General features: G+C 36.3%; 1 protein-coding gene across 1 annotated transcript; it reads left to right on the top strand.

Moving 5' to 3' along the window:
• The first annotated feature begins 751 nt into the window (after window positions 1–751).
• LOC127421760 (lymphocyte antigen 6D-like) lies at window positions 752–16854 on the top strand. Its single transcript, XM_051664863.1, has 4 exons — window positions 752–816; window positions 15681–15745; window positions 16031–16126; window positions 16503–16854. Exons 1-4 carry the CDS (start codon window positions 752–754, stop codon window positions 16583–16585), a joined length of 309 nt encoding a protein of 102 aa, XP_051520823.1. The 3' UTR covers window positions 16586–16854.
• Window positions 16855–17260: the final 406 nt, after the last annotated feature.

Genomic DNA, 17260 nt, shown 5'->3' with positions numbered 1-17260 from the left:
TCAGATGTCCCAGTCTGTTGTGATTGGTCTACCACTTAGTGTAGTGTTTGAGGGCGGGTCAAAGCTGTTCGCGAGCAGCAAGTGAAGACCTGAGGTGGGTTTTTTGTTACCAAATTACGTAGGTTAGTACAGGAAGTAAGTTTGGAATTACTAACGACTCGTTTCAGGTGTTCAGAATCGGTTCTTACTTTTGGGAGTCAATAACTCCATTTGTTATGCACTTTGATTTTTGAAACTTTGCAGACTTTTTTACATTCACAAACAGCTATATAACACACTACATGAAAGGTAATATTTGAAAAACCATAATAGGTGCTCTTTGAGAGCTATCTGTCTCTTTACATTTAATTTTGTGACATTACATAGTTTAGCCAGCAGGTGGAGGCAAAAGACCATTTTTGTGTGTAATATGAGCCAGTTGGTGATGTGAAGTGAGTCAGCATCACTCAGTGTTTATATTCAACAACACTCCATGATCGCTCATATTACTACTACACTTTTAAATCTAGGAAATAGCTTTGTACGGCTTTAAACTAACAACTTCAGCATTAAGACTCATCACAACTGAGAGACACAACAGACTGATTATTTACACAAACTCAAAGCACTTACCTCTTCCACATTTCAGAGGACATTGTGACAGATGTGACAGATTGCGGTTTCTATAGTGAAAGACTCTTGCGCACCGGTTACCACGAAATAAGGAGGAATACCCCTGCTTGGATGGCTATTTTTCCACTGAGAAAATAGGATGCATTTCACCAAAATGACATTATCTTCAGAAAGCCGACTAACAGATTACAGCATCATCAACAGGTGATTGCACATGCTCCATCTCTCTCTCTCTCTCTCTCTCTCTCTCACACACACACACACACACACACACACACACATACTGTACATCCTTGTTTCTCCAATAACATGTTAGAAACAGTCCAAGCCATGATACTAGTAGTTCTAAAGGGATGTTTTTGAGAGGCTTGGACACATAATATTTTTGAACCAGCAATTTAAGAAAGTAGTTCCATGCACAAACGCGTTTGATATAATGGCAAGTGATTTTCTAGTACCAAATTAGCAATTTAGCATGATTACTCAAGGATAAAGTGTTGGAGTGATGGCTGCTGGAAATGGGGCCTGTCTAGATTTGATCTAAAATGACTTTTTTCTAAATGTGATTGTGCTGTTTTTTACATCAGTAATGTCCTGACTATACTTTGTGATCAGTTGAATGCCACTTTGGTGAATTAAATTACCAATTTCCTTGTGAAACAGCAAAATCTGTACATTATTCCAAACTTTTGGCTGCCAGTGTATATATATATATATATATATATATATATATATATATATATATATATATATATATATATATATATATATATATATATTACATGTTTATTGTTAACGTTAATAATTTGTACTATTTGAAATTATTTACATTGACTTTTAGAACTTGTAGTTTTGTCGCATATGTGATTTATTAGCATCAATGTTTTTTTTTTTTTTTGGAACTGATATTGGGATCATTCAAATGAAGTTTGCGATGCATCGGAAAATCAATATTTTTACCCACCCCTTGTGTTCTGAGTGTTTATTAGCATATTAGATATTAGATTTATTAGATATTCTATCCTTTAGATATGGCTCGGGTTTCTTCTTCAATGTAAGTCTATGGGACACACCTCTCCTCAACAAGCCGCATGGTATCATTCATGTCCGTAGCACTAATGATTAGGGGTTTGTTGATCATACAAACCAATCTAAGATGTTTATATTTATGTGAGTTAAAAGAATGTATGAGCAATAGTAATAACGATACTTGCCATAGAAAGCACTACATTAAAAATGTACAGTACATGTATTACACAAACATTATCCTACTCTGTCACAGTGACACATTTATGAGTTGCTGTGAGTACCAACAAGATGTATGGAAACATAAACTAAATATGTGTTAAAATCAACAAGAGGTCACCCTCAGAGGTCATCTAGTCATCAGTAGGATACAGAAGAGGTTGCGAAAGGTCAGGCAGATAAACACCTTCATTGATGGTTGTGCAAGTCACCAGCAGGGCAGGAAATGAAGAACCCCCCCCCCCCGAGGACACAGTTTTATGACGCTGGGCAACAACACGGGCTGCTCTGGGAAAGCACAGATGAGTCTGCAGTATTGGTGAAATAAAAGTTGTGAATCACCTCCTTCCAGGCAGGCTGAGCTTTTAGTATAATGTGAACTCTTTTAAACAGCTACTGCATTGTACATTCTCCAAAAATATAATTATGCATATATGAATTAAATGAATAATTTAATTTGTTAAAAGAAATTCAATTAATTTATCAATAGTGTAAGTCATTTTAAAGATGGTGGATGCTTTTATGTTGAAAGATGATCAAAACTGGTGGCCTGTTGATGGCCCATAGGAAACTGAAAACTGCAAAGGGATTGGAAACCAAGGCTGTGCTGCTTCAAAGTAGAAACTGCATTTGAGCACTCTAATTGGAACAAGAGGTGTGATTGACATTTCTGAAAGAAAAATGACTAGCTTGACTGTGTCCATAGTGTCAAGGAGCATTTGACAGTCCGTTCCAGAACAGAAGAAGTTTCAGCATCAGACACTGATGCACAGTTCCGATCTGATTGGCTGGCTTTATGCAAGTGAACACAATGTCTAAAAATATATTTCAAAAACTTTTCTGTGCTTTCTGTACCTTTTTTTTTCATGCTGGTCTAATATAATCTATATGATAATCTATAAAGTCTATTTCTAGCCTGATCTCATTATGATTTGTGTTATTAAATATGTAACATTTACACATACAGTACATTTTTGTATGCTTAGACGCTAAAACATACAATATGGGCATATTATTGACACAACTTAAACATAAACGTTTTTATGTATTTACAGCTTTAGAACCTTAAAATGATTCTAAATCCTTTATATTATAACTATATTTGTAAAGTTAAATTCATTTTTATATTTATCTTTTTTTTATATATTTAAATCCCCCTAAACCAACGCAAACCCTAAACCAATAACAACTTCTCAACAATATAAAAAATGGAATAGGCAGATAAATGTATAAATGTGACAATAATTAATAACTAATAATTTAGTTACAGTATACTATTACTGCATGAGGATATTTTTTGAGATGCTAATCGCATCCTTACCCCTAAACCTAACCCTAAACAATTTTTAACTAAATTAAAAACATAACAAGCAGATAAATAACATTAATTTATTGCAAAAAAAAAAAAAAAAAAAAAAAAATCAGAAAGCAGTACAAAAGTAGTCCAAATGACAATGTGCAGAATTTGAAGTGTTTTCTGGTGGCATACAGTAGATTTGTGTGTGGTATAGAGAGTGGAATTTAAATTGTTAAATTCGGTCAATTTCATTGCCTTTTTTTATATTCATATTCAGAAAACTAATTTTACTTTATTTTACTTCATCTGAAGCTTTTTCAAAACTTAATTATAAAATTTTAAACTTTAAAGTCTTGGTTAAATTGATGGTATCATTTTAAACAAGATGAATACGGCACCAGAAATCATATAGAACAGAATTAAACCAAATTAATAAGTAAATGCGTAAACCGCGTTAAATAAATTGGACATTTAATTATTCTCACTGATTTTAAATACATTAAAATCAACCGAGGAATTCCATTCAATTAATATAAGGTTTCATCAATATTTGCATGTCTCTAAATTTGTTCATATGTAAAATGATTAACATTTTAGATACTGTCAATATGTCAGTATTGTACATGTCATTGTCTATGCCCACCCCTAAATGCCTCGTAAAAACAAGAAGTTCGGTTGGCCACTTTACATGTTGGTCAGACGGTTTCTTCCTGTCACAGTGGGCAGTTCTTGGTCAGAATACGCTGCAAAAAAGTCTTTATGCTGTTGTCAAAAGTCTGGTAATGCGACACTGGGACAGAAGTGGCCAGGCTAGGCATCTGAAATTAGCTTTTCCCCAATAGTTCCATTCATTCCTAGTAATTTAACCTATGTTTATGGGAGCATCTATTTTTACATGGCTGGAGCAAGATTAGGCACTCAATGACATCTCCTGAGTGATCGCTCTAAAGTCATAGGTCCAGAATATGATAATGAGAAAGCCATGACTGCACTCCATTTCTCATGCAAGTTCTTGTGAAAAATTGTAGTATTTACTCAGTACGCTAAATCTAAATGACCCAGGGATGTATTTAAGGACCATGACTTACTCTGCCTGTGTTTGTTAGTGGGAAACACACACACACATGGGCTATATATTAAGACATTCACAGGGAGGTCTCTGTTCCAAGAAGACCTTAAATAAACTGGCACATAGTGACCAGGCGGATGCAGCTGGACCATCTATCTGACTCCCAGAACTGGAGCTGAATAGACAGAGAGAGGGGAAGGGGTGGGGAGAGAGAGAGAAAGAGACTGAGTAAGTGAAAGAGAAAGAAATACAGGCGGATGAGGGCAGAAAGGAGTTCTAAACTCAAGAGCACAATGCATGCACCTGGATAAAACTCCCCCATATTGCTCAGCTCTCATCCGGCCCAGTCCGGATACACTCTAGAAAGGCTCTCTTCAAAGAACCCTGCTGTCCAAAACCCCCTCTCCCTTGTGCAACTTTCCTTTCAGTTTAATAACTCCTCTTCCTGCTCTTTGAATTATTTTTTACAGCATCACGTTTTAGCTTTAAATATTTCCTGGGACTACGGGAGGTCTTAGAACGGCTTTGTGAACCTCTTACAGAGGACATTGTAGCCTATTGTACTTAAACTTTAGCAGCAGCCATTAGTGCAAAGCTGGTCAATCCAAATTCTATAAAGAGATATCAAAACAATGAGCCATGACCTAGCGGTTTACATATAGTTTGTATTCTGACACAGTAGAGGTGCACTCAAGTAATTTTGTTCTCATTTAAAAAATTGTACAGAAAGAATTCCTGTCATATTAGAAGCCTAGGAAAAGCAGTTTTATTCTGCATGGAGCTCCGTCATGGGGGCCGCCATGTTGAGATCACATTACCAGCTGTGTCTTGCTATTTGATTGGGTTTTTAATAATATAATAAGCTTACTTTATATAGCACTTTTCTGATGCTCAAAGAGCTTTACAAAACATAAATATCTACACAAAATAAGATAACCAAACAACACAGCAACAAAACTCACAAATTAAAGGCACAATATAAAAAAGAAGCATACAAACCACCAACAACATGTGAAATGTGTTGTATAAAAAAGAAGAAAAGGAACAAAACAGCTCCAGTTTAACCTACAGAGTGAACAGTTAAAGGAATATTCCGGGTACAATATAAGTTAAGGTTGGTTGAAAGCATTTGGCATAATGTTGATTACCACAAATAATAATTTTGACTCGTTCCTTCATTAAAAAAGGCAAAAATCAAGGTTATAATGAGGCACTTACAATGAACATGAATGGGGCCAAATTTTGGAGGGTTTAAAGGCAGAAATGTGGCACTTATAATTTTATAAAAGCACTTGTATTTAATTCTTCTGTTAAACTTATGTATTATTTGAACTGTACAGTAATTTTAGGGTTTGTTGACATTAAATTGTCATCGTCAATAGTAAGCTATTTTATCACACTAAAATCACATTAATTTGCTATTGTTGTCTTGTGGCAATGCTTTTGAAATAGTGAGTATTTTAACGTTTATGGATTGACCCAATTTCACTTCCATTGTAAGTGCCTCACTGGAACACAGATTTTAGCTTTTTTTTAAAGAAAAGGAGGGGCAAGCCAAAATAAATTTTTGTGGTAATCAATATTATGCCACAAATGCAGTCGATAGGCTTAACTTGATTTGAACTCAAAATATTCCTTTAATAACGAACTTCTTGCATCCAAACCAGTTGGTGTCAGTATAAAGTCCAAGATATCTAGAGCGAATAAGAGTTGATCAAACATGCACAAAAACATACTGAATGCACCATTAAGCCATTGGTTCTTATGTGGGTGGTTTGAATATGAGTCTGAACATTTCACTGTCATTTCTTGTTCTATCTTTAAGTGTATCTATAAATAAGTGTCAAAACCTCCCAAGAAATCGTTTAGAGACTTAAAAATGTATAGTAAAAACATACTAGAAATGTCTATTGTCGATCTTTATGAATAGCAGTATATTTGACCTTGTCAGTTGTTTATATTACCCAATCTATTCAAGTCTATTTGCATGATCATTTTCTCCTCGGACCTGTTGATGAAACTATTCTGAGGAACAAAATTCAAGCCAGTTTGTCTCCCAGCATGCTGCTGCTCTATAAAAAGCCGCTTTAATGTTGAGGCAGAAAGGCCAATGGCCCTGCATAGCTCTGAGGGACAGGAGAACAGAGGGTCATCTACAGCATGGCTGATGAGGCTTTGTCTGTAACCCAACTCACTAAAGGAACAAAAGGTCACAGAGGCCACAACCCCTCACAGTCTCTCAGCTGAGTGGAGAGACAAGAGTTCAGAGAGATAAAGGAAGGATGTGGATATGGTGAGTCATTAGCTGCTATTCAGAACTGCAAGTGTCAAATATCTCAAAAACAAAGTATGTGAATATGGGAAAAGATACTGCTAATCAAAACTTTGGATGTAATTCATTATTTACAGTTTAGAAAAAAAACAAAAACATAAATAGGATAGAATGAATTAATTTAACGGCCACTAAAGGGACAACTTCAGTTTAAACCCTGTTAATCAACATTATGTCCCTCATTAAAGGGATAGTTCACCATTTACTTACCCTTATGCCATCCCAGATGTGTATGACTTTCTTTCTGCTGAAGAACATAAACAAAGATTTTTAGAAGAATATCTCAGCTCTGTTGGTCCTTACAATTCGAGTGAATGGTGACCAAACCTAGGCCACGTAAAAGTAATCTATAAGACTCCAGTTGTTTATTCCATATCTTCAGAAGTGGTATGATAGGTGCTGGTGAGAAACAGATCAATATTTAAGCCCTTTGTGATAATAAATCTCCACTTTTACTTTCACTTTAAACATTTGAAGAAAAAAAATAATACAAGTAAAAGTGGAGATTTATAGTAAAAAAGGATTCTCACCCACACCTATCATATCGTTTCAGAAGACATTGATTAAACCACTGGAGTCATATGGATTACTTTTACTGTATGTGGCCTTTATGTGATTTTTAGAACTCAAAGGTCTGGTCATACACATCTGGGATGGCATGAGGGTGAGTAAATGATGAGATAATTTTAATGTTTGGATGAAATATACCTTTAATCAAATCCAACTTCTAGAATGTGTGTGTATTCAACATTGCATAAATAAAAAACCCTGGTCATTGTTATTAAAATATAAACTCTATTGTAAGCCAATATTCCAACATATGGGTCTTGGACACCTACTCTGTATTTCTAGCCCTATTCTTTGTGTATTGTACCACCCACAATCTCAGTCATACCTCTCACCTAATAGCTGTAGCACAAGGCCCTCTGGAAGAGTCCGACTCCATAACTTATTACTGTGTCTTGTTTGATTCTGCAAGGCACTCATCGCAAGGCTATGTGAACCGATTGGAATATGGTTTCACGCCTGGCTGGTAATTTGATTAGGTATACCGAAGGTTTATGTGATAAAGCACCAGCCAGGTCTCGCTGTATGAGTAGTAAGCTCTGTTCCAATTCACAGACAAGGACAAGAAGAACACATGTACTGTACGTGACAAGCAAAGAGTTTAATATCATCTTGCTGCAGTATGTTCCACACACCTTTCTGAGAGTGTAAAGCATGATTCCTATGAGGGAAAGGCTAATTCTTCCAAATATCATATACTCACTGTCATGTCATTCCAAACCTGTATGACTTTCTGTCTTTTATGAAACACCAAAGGAGACATTTTCAAGCTGCTCTCTTCCATACAATGAATGTGAATGGGGACCAGAGGCTTCTAAGCTCCAAAAAGGACCAAAAAGCACCATAAAACTTCATAAATGTAGTCCATACAACTTATACACTATAGTGGAAGTGTTGTGAAGCCATACAATAGATTTGTGTGAGAAACTCACTGAAATTTAAGTCATTATTTACAGAAAACCTTACATGATAGCCGTGGCCACCATTCACTTTCATTGTATGGAAAACAGCAGCTTGGACATTCATAAATGACTCCTTTTGTGTTCCTCAGGAAAAATAAAGTCATATGGGTTTTATTGTTTTATTGACCTTTCAGCATTATTACAGATTCATAAAGACAGTTGTCATTAAAAACACCAAATGATTTTGCTGTTACAATGGAACATCAATATTAAGTCATTTAAAATAGACTAAATAATTTAAAATCAACCAAGATTTATAATTTGAATTAGCTAATTTAAGATCTAGTATCTCATTTCACTGACTAAATTCTAAAAACTGCTGTCATTTAGGAGTCTGCACAAATAGGGGATTGGCCGTTTCTGCGTGCCTTCCAATAATTTGGCCTGGTCTACAGTGAAAGAACTGTGCCATACAGGGATTGTGTACTCCAGTACCGGACGTACATAGCCTGCCCTGTATAGATGGAAACCAATTCTGGGTCTCGGACACCAAATTTCTACAGGTGACGCAGAGCAAATAGCTTCCTGTTCGCTGAGGTCAACATGAGTCCACCTGACTGTCCCATCTCAAGTTACCCTGGATGGTGATCTCCAGGACTTTGACAGTATCACAGACTTCCAATATGTTCTGATCAATGGAGAGAGTTGGCCGGGCTGGTGTATGTCTCATGCCGGTGACATGTAAAACTTTACATTTCTTTGGGTTTAGTTTCATTTTATCGTCCTCTACCCAAGTATCAAGACCATTCAGTGTCTGTTGGAGGGTACAGGGTAGTTGGGGCATCCACATCTCGGCCAGAGTCATATCATCCACATATTTCCAGTGATCTATTCCATCCTGGACAGCAAAGTTGATCAGTTCTATGAAGAGTATATGCCCAATAAGGTTCCCTGTGCAACTCCACATGTGGGGTATTCCCAGTCAGAGAGATGCCCCTGGTAGCACACTTTCTGGCAACGGTCAGTCATGAAGCTGCAGATCCATGGAATGAGGCCCAGTCTTACTCCAAGAACAAGGAGGCACTGTACTGCCACTGTGTGATCTACAGCATCATGGCCTTGGCAAAATCTGTTGTAATTAGTGTGCACAGTGTGCCTGAAACATCACAAGCCTTGTACACAAAGTCTATCAAACTAACTAAATTGTGTGTTGTGGAACATTTCTGTTGGCTGCCAAACTGCATAGGATCTAGATTTGGTGTGATGTCATTCAGAATCCATTATGCAGCTAACTGTTCGCAAATTTTCGAGAGCTGAGCTGTTAATGACATCGGCCTCAATTCGTCAATGTTTGGAGGGGAAGATTTCGGTATGGGGACAACAGTAGCCTCTTTCCATTGTCAAGGAACGACCCCTTCATCAAACAAACTATTGATGATGTCACAAAGAGGGATCTCACATGCAAACTCTTTCAATATTCTTGGGGGAATCATGTCTGGGCCAGGGGATTTGTAGCAATTATTGGAAGACAATCTGCTATACACATCCAACACTGGAATAGTAGGCAATGGGAGGGATGGTAAAAAAGGATATAAAGCTGAACGTTCAAAAGGCGGAAGCGACTGGGACACTTTGACAACCTTTGTGTTGGTTGCATTAGCAATTGTCACAAAGATCGGGAAATGAATTCCAGGGATATTCATTTGTTTCGCCTTTTTCACAGTTTTGCACATCGATTTAATTCTGTTGTGCCAAGCCCTTGAATTCACTTTTTCCATGCCTTCCACTTTGGATTTGTAAGTGTTTTTTATCCTTATATACAGTATTTCCTTTTGGATCGTGTTTCTGTCTAACTTCACCAGGGCACTTGATTTTATATTCTTAAAGGCTTTTTGTCTCTGGTGTATTCAGTGCTTGATCTTGGGTGTGATCCATGGTTTGTCCAAAGGATAGATTTTCACTGTCTTCATAAGGAAATATCTATCAATTTTAGGCAGTATAGTATTGTAAAAATTGTTGGCTTTTTCATTGGTGCTGTTTGTTTCATTCACCTCCTGCCGTGGATGAGTGGTAATCCACCTGCCAAACTCGCTCAAGCCAGGCTCCCTATATGTCGTAATACCTGTTTATTGTGCTGAAGAGGTCTTAATTGTGCTTTAGGGCTCCAAAGGACACAGTTATGGTCACTTGAGCTAATGGGAGGGAGAATCTCAGGTTTCAAATACACTGATTTCATATTAGTGATAATCATGTCAAGAATGTCTTCACCTCTGGTGTTGTTCTGAACCACCTGACAGAGTTTGTTATCTAGGCAGATGTCATGGACTCTGAGGTGGTAGAAGTCTCCAAGAATTACAAGTCCAATGTCTGAGTACTTAGTGCAAAGCAGGTCAGATGAGGCTATTAGATGTTCAATGAGTTTGTCCTGGTGTGGTGATTGAGGTGGTGAATACACCACACACACAGCAATAGCAGATATGTGCCATGGGAGTCTCAGGGGTCTCACTTTCACCCACAGACATTCTAGATGATCTGGAACACTGATACAAGTTAAGAGATATGTTGGAACACAGTCTCTGATATACAGTGCAATACCTCCACCACAACAAGTGGTTCAGCATTTGGAAAACAAGGTGTAGCCATCAATTCCCAATAATTCTTCAGACATGTGGGGAGTAAACAAAATTTCTGAAATTGCAGCCACTTCCATATGTTTTTTTTTTTTTTTTTTTTATCAAAACGGCCTGGAACTCATCAATCTTATTTATAAGAGATCTGGGGTTCAACATCAAGAAAGTTGGTAACATAGTGTGGCTGGATGGTCTGTTGTTCACTACCTTGTCTTTAATTAGGTTTGATTGTGATTTGTCTTCATTCCTAAATCCAAACAGTTAGAGTCTTCTGCCTACAGTCTTAATCTTGTGCAAAATGTTCTTACCCCCGCTTCATAATCTTTTCCTAGTTGGTATCCTAGTTGGTATCCTTGCCAGCCCTTCTTTGCTTAAGATCTTTCTCAGCCGAGGGCTTTGTGGAGAAGCAGATTGTTTGAGCCTCTTGAGGAATTCCATAGAGTACTTTAAAACTGGTGCCTTTTCTGCCATTATGTAAAAAAAAAAATAATAATAATTGCCCCAAAATGTTCCAGACCAGTTCATTAACACAATACTCCAAAAATAACAAGCAGATGGCTGCTCCAAAAAAGAAAAAAAAAAAAAGATTTTTATTGGATTCCAGAACCACTTCTCTATGCACAAACGCATGAGGCAGCCATCTTGGATGCTATCTTCTAAATCTAGCAACATAAGGATGAGTATTCCTTTAAATTTATAGGAAGGTCCTGTTCTTGTGAAACAGAAGCACTTATACAATGAAATGGCATTTAGAAAAATACTTTTTGATCTTCGAGCAAACTTACCATAGGCAACCTCTTTTTCAGAGAAGTGTAAGGGTGATGGTCTGGTTTGTGTCTTAGACATATTTATCTTCAGGATCATCACATTAGACTTCTTTCATTAAACCTGTCTGGGGCTGTATTATTGATTTCTGTAAATGCTACCAACTTTCAACTGCATTTATGCCAAACAGTCCCTCACATATACCAATACTGACAGACATGATTGCTGTCTTGCTGTTTTACTGTTTTCTGGCTCTCACAATAAATGTTTGTGGGTTTAGCTTTGGAGGGTAATCTGTTAAGTTTTCTGTTAGCCACCACAACCATTTGTACATTTGGCCCAAGTCTGTCTGCAGTGTGATACGAGGGGCTGCGGGCAGGCCGATTAGAAAGCTGCTTCATTACCCTTTGTCACATCAGCTCAGATTTATGGGGCCTAATGGAGGACACTCTGTTTAGGTAATTTACCAAGGGAGATGGGGAAATTAGAAGCTTTTTGCTATCCGGTTCAGTCACCACATTGTGCTGTGGAAGAGAGATTGACTTTTTCAAGCTGAGAGATGCTGTCCAAGTCAGACTCCTTGTCCTGTCAAATTGTGTCAGTATCCAAGTGGTGTCATCTATTAAAAGATGTGCTGGAAATGTGATGTGTGTTTTAAAAATTGGGATTGTAAATTATTTTGACCAACAGCATTCGTTATTCTTCAGCTGTGAAATGAAAGCCGTGTCTCCATATTGATATACGTAAACAGGGCGGCATCTGCTGGTTGTCAACATTAATGCATTCTGTCCTGTAATAATGTTAGTGGTGCTATTGCCCATAGGGATTTAAACAAACTCTTAACACTAAACAGGGACTAAAAACGGTTCAAGGAACGAAAACAAACTTTTTTTTTTTGTTTTTTGTTTTTTTGCAGAACATATCCGAAAATGGGAACAAAGTGATTTTCAATTGAAAACGTTATTTTTAAATGCAGGTAACCGGTTATAACCAGTTAATTTCATTCCGATCATGTTTTCATGAAACAAAATGGTTTATCACAGTAAATTTTTTGAATTACATCTTTTCATGTTGCCTGTAAAAATGAAACATGTGATTTGATGCTGAAGGAAACCTCTGCATCACACATTTCATTGCACAATTGTCCGCTGTGGATTAAGCATTCTGTGAATGAAGACCTATTGAACAACTACAGTTATGTATAATTACTACATATACCTGCATGATTAATCCAGATATTAGGAAAAATATAGATTTCTCAGTTTTTTCCAAGCCTTTACTGAATTTTTGTTAGATATGATGCATTAATGCAATTGCTGAGATTTGACTGAGAAGCAGATCTGTCATTAAAATTATTCTTAACTGTTAATTAACTGTATGCTTATGATTTCTATTCTGATAAATCCACCACACAGGAAAATAATATTTTGCTTATTTTCACTTATTTTGGTGAGGCAAATGGCTTATTTTGATCTTGTTTTTACAGACCAGGTTGCTTGTTTCTGTTGCGAGATCTGGCATTTTACCCACCCTTAGAACCGCATAGTCATTTTAAAAGCAACGTTATTAACGGTTCTTTTATTTTGTACTATCTAAACGGCAACCATTTGGAAAGGAGGTTGCGGAACTTCTGAACCGGAACAAAAAAATAAAATATTTGCTCAGAATGAACTGAAATGAAAAACATTTCGTTTTTAGTCCCTGACACTATTAAACTTTAGCACATAACTTGTACCGCACTTACAGACATAATGCCTCAAAGTGTGCGCCTTGTTGGATAGGTTGTGATAATATTTTTCGAAGTGATTAGACTTACGGTTTTCATAATCTTACATTTAAAAGGATAGTTCACCCAAAAATGGAACATCTCAAATCATTTACTCTCCCGCATGCCAACCCGGATGTATATGACTTTCTTTCTTCTGCAGAACACAAACAACAATTTTTAGGAGAACATCTCAGCTCCATAGATCCATTCAATGCAAGTAAATGGTGGCCAGACCTTAATTGAAGCTCCAAAAATCACATAAAGGCAGCAAAGTAATCCATATGACTCCAATGGGTTGAATATGTCTTCTGAAGCAATGCATTCACACTGGGTGAAAAACAGACCAATATTTAAATTCAGAATGTGAAAGTGGAGATTTATCGTAAAAAGGACTTGTATTTATCTGCTTCTCACCCCCACATATCATATCACTTCTGAAGATATGGATTTAACCACTGGAGTCTTATGGGTGACTTTTATGCTGCTTTTAGTGTGTTTCGGAGCTTCAAAATGTTGGTACCCATTCACTTGCATTGTATGGACCTACAAAACTGAAACATTCTTCTAAAAATCTTAATTTGTGTTCTGCAGAAGAAAAAAAGCCATACTCTTCTGGGATGGCATGAGGGTGGATAAATGAGAGAATTTCATTTTTGGGTGAACTACCCCATTAACTAATGCCCTAATTCTCTCTCCTTTGTTATTTATTTATCAGATAATCTTATCTTGATAGACATGCTATTTGTTCCATAAAATGAAATATTTTCAATCATCAATGTAACGTTGTAGGCCCAAAATATGATTAAATAACCCAAGTGCAGCTTCAATAGTGAAATACAAAAGGTACAAGAACGCTATCCAAACTCAAAAAAAACACATTACACAAACAATACCAAACGAAGAAATAAATGTATGGGGGCCTATATATACACAGACATGGGCAAATTGTATAACAAGACAACTGACAACAACCAATCACAAAACAGAACAAATTAAAGAGATAGAAAGGCTCATCAAAATAATGAACCAAGAACCAATGGCAAAATAAGACAGAACCAATAGAAACGGGACACATGCCAAAACAGGAAACAGGAAGATCACATGGCATATTCACAATAAAAGTCCACATTAAGACAAGACAGAAAACACCAACAGTAATACAAAATAAAGGACATGACCTAAATCAAGAACACATGAAACCATAAAACAGAACTGCTAATAAAGCATGAACTGTACAACATGAACAAATGAAACATGACATTGCACTTAATAAATAATTTATAATATAAATAATAAATAAATAAATAATTTCTACATATGCATTGCTGCCCAAATTGTAGCTAATGCAACAATACATCTTAATAATCTATGAATAACATAAATATATTATTAAAATATTGATAATTTAACAATATATTTTCACAAAAAAAATAAAAATAAATAAAAAAAAAAAAAAGGGAAAAAGTGTCCAAGTATGTGTTTTAGTGTTGGTTTCATCTTTATTTTTTCATTGTAAAGGCCATAATGACATTTGCTGTGGGGGTGTTTGGTGTCTAATTATTTTTGATCTGTTGCCCCCTGCTGTCTGTGTTAGTTACATCCTCTTGTGTAATGTTCTCCATGTTGGCCTGCAAAGTGAAAGCATTTATTTACCTAATGACTTAGTATTCTAAGCATTCTACATTCCTTTAGGCATATATTCTTTTTCTCGGGTGTTTCATCTCAGATTACACATCTTCGTTTACTAAAATTACCTTTTGAATTTAAATTAAGTTAAATCATTATTTACATATCAATTTTATGTTATTCTCATTATTTCTAGAGATATGCAGAATAAGATTCATTTACAAGTCTTAGTGAAGTTAGGGACGCATTTAAGATGGATGTGTTGAAGTCGAGACGGTCATCAAGGGATATGGAGACAAGCATGGATGAAGGGATATGATTGAGTTGGCATGTGGCAGGGTTGTTGGACTAAAGAAAGTTGTAGACCTCTGTGGGAAGAAAAGTGAAAGTAGTGAATGGTTAATTCCTGAAGGTGTTGTGGTAGAATTTGATAGGGCTGGAAAAGATGTATTAGTGGGCTCAACCTTATTTTTGTTAAGTTATTGGGGTAAGAGGATGGAGTGGGTGGATGTGCTTTGAAAGGTTAGAAGAAGATGTAGGAGTGCTTCATCCTGGGGTTAAACATGCAGGCAGTACAAAGGGAGTTCTTCTTGGAACTTGTAACATGTCTTGAAAGTTTAGGACGTTTTTCGAAAGAAAACAAGCCAAAAATACAGGAGAAGCACACAGGAGTAAACACACAATGAATTACCAAACCTGTGATGTACAAAATAATTTTACTTCCTGGTATAAAAATTAAACTTGCATTTTTATCTAGATACAATGAAACCTGTTGTGCTGCATTACTAGTGTGCATTAGAAAGAACGTGTTTTCAATAAGAGGTGTGACCTTGGTAAATAAAACATAATTTCCCCTTGTGCTACCAGATCAGCTTTCATCATGAAGATGCTAGTGTGTGCTCTTATTATGGTGCTCCTCTGCAGTGCCTCAGGTAAGATTTAGCCATTGATTTTTCTGTTTTATTTTAAGCTATCTGTCTGTCTGCCTTTCTGCGATTGCTAGGTCCGTCCATTTGTCTATCTGCATTGCAATATACCATTTTCTTAATCTGTATTCTTCTCTTGTTTTCCAGTAAAATTATCTAAACATCATTAAAACAAGATAACTGTAATTAAGAAGTACTTTGTTTTCAGATAATATATCTTGAATAAAAATACTCTTTAAGAAATATGTATCTAATCTAATATGTATTCTGTAATTCTGTAATCTTCATCAGTGCACTCTCTGACATGCTACAACTGTGTGGATGGGAACTGCAAGACCCCAACTGAATGTCCAGCCTCGAGCAATTACTGCAAAACTGTTTCAACACGTATGTGCTCAATATTCAAATCAAAAACAGTCAAAAACTCTTGTCAGTAATAATTATTATCCCTCAGCGTGTGATAGTTCACCCCAAAACAATTCTGTCAATATTATCATGTTCATGTTGTTCCAAACCTGAATTACTTTCTTCGGTGGAACACAAACAGACATGTTAGGCACAATGTTTGCCTTAGTTACCATGTACTTTCATAGCAACTTTCCATTCAATGAAAGGGAAGTCATATAGGTTTAAAAGAGTAAGGATAAGGTAAGGATAATATGACAGCATTTTTACCTTTGGGTGAACTATCCTTTTAAAATGAAAAATTGTGAAAGTTTCGATAGGATATTGAGCTTTGTTTCTCTATTTCTCTAAACAATAGCTGATGTTTTCGCCCGGACATGTGAGGAGTTCTGTGTCCCTGGAGTGAATGTCTACTGCTGCAATACCGACCTGTGTGACTGATCTTCTCTTAACATCACCAGTCCTGCTGATCTTAATCAGTAGAGACACTATTAGTCAGACATCAATGCTTATTGTAATAGCATAGTAAGAAAAATGGGTCATTGTAGGTGTTCATTATATTCTAAAAATTGCAGTTTTTCTAATGACCTTTTTCCACCCTGACTCAATCTGGTTTGCCTTTATGTATCACTGCTTTAAGGAATGTCTAATAAGTGATGTCTCTGTCCTCTGTATCTGATTTGATTTATGAATGAAATAAAAATACCTAACAAAATGATGTGTGTCTGTGTGTGTTTGGGTCAAGGCAGTATCAGAGAGATCTAGGTCATTTTACAGAGATGGTATGAAGCCATATGTGTCTAGATTAACTGGCACTTTTAACAGATGAGAAGGCTGGAAACTAAACATGCACTACAGGCATTAACATACCTACCTTTCACGAGAGCGAAAATGCATTGTGATTGCAAATATTGATTACTAGTGAATTCCTAATTTCATAATTACCTGTATGCATCCTCACAAGCTTCACTCTATAAGATCTACTTCATAATTTGTGCTTTGTAACTTAAGAATGGTAAAGAAATACTTTCTCAGCTTTAGTCAACAATCAGAATCAGAATCAGAATGAGCTTTACTGCCAAGTATGCTTACGCATACAAGGAATTTGTCTTGGTG

The sequence above is a fragment of the Myxocyprinus asiaticus genome, chromosome 31 (assembly GCF_019703515.2).
Source record: "Myxocyprinus asiaticus isolate MX2 ecotype Aquarium Trade chromosome 31, UBuf_Myxa_2, whole genome shotgun sequence".
NCBI classification, from domain to species: Eukaryota; Metazoa; Chordata; class Actinopteri; order Cypriniformes; family Catostomidae; genus Myxocyprinus; species Myxocyprinus asiaticus.
This window is presented reverse-complemented; position numbering and strand designations above follow the sequence as displayed.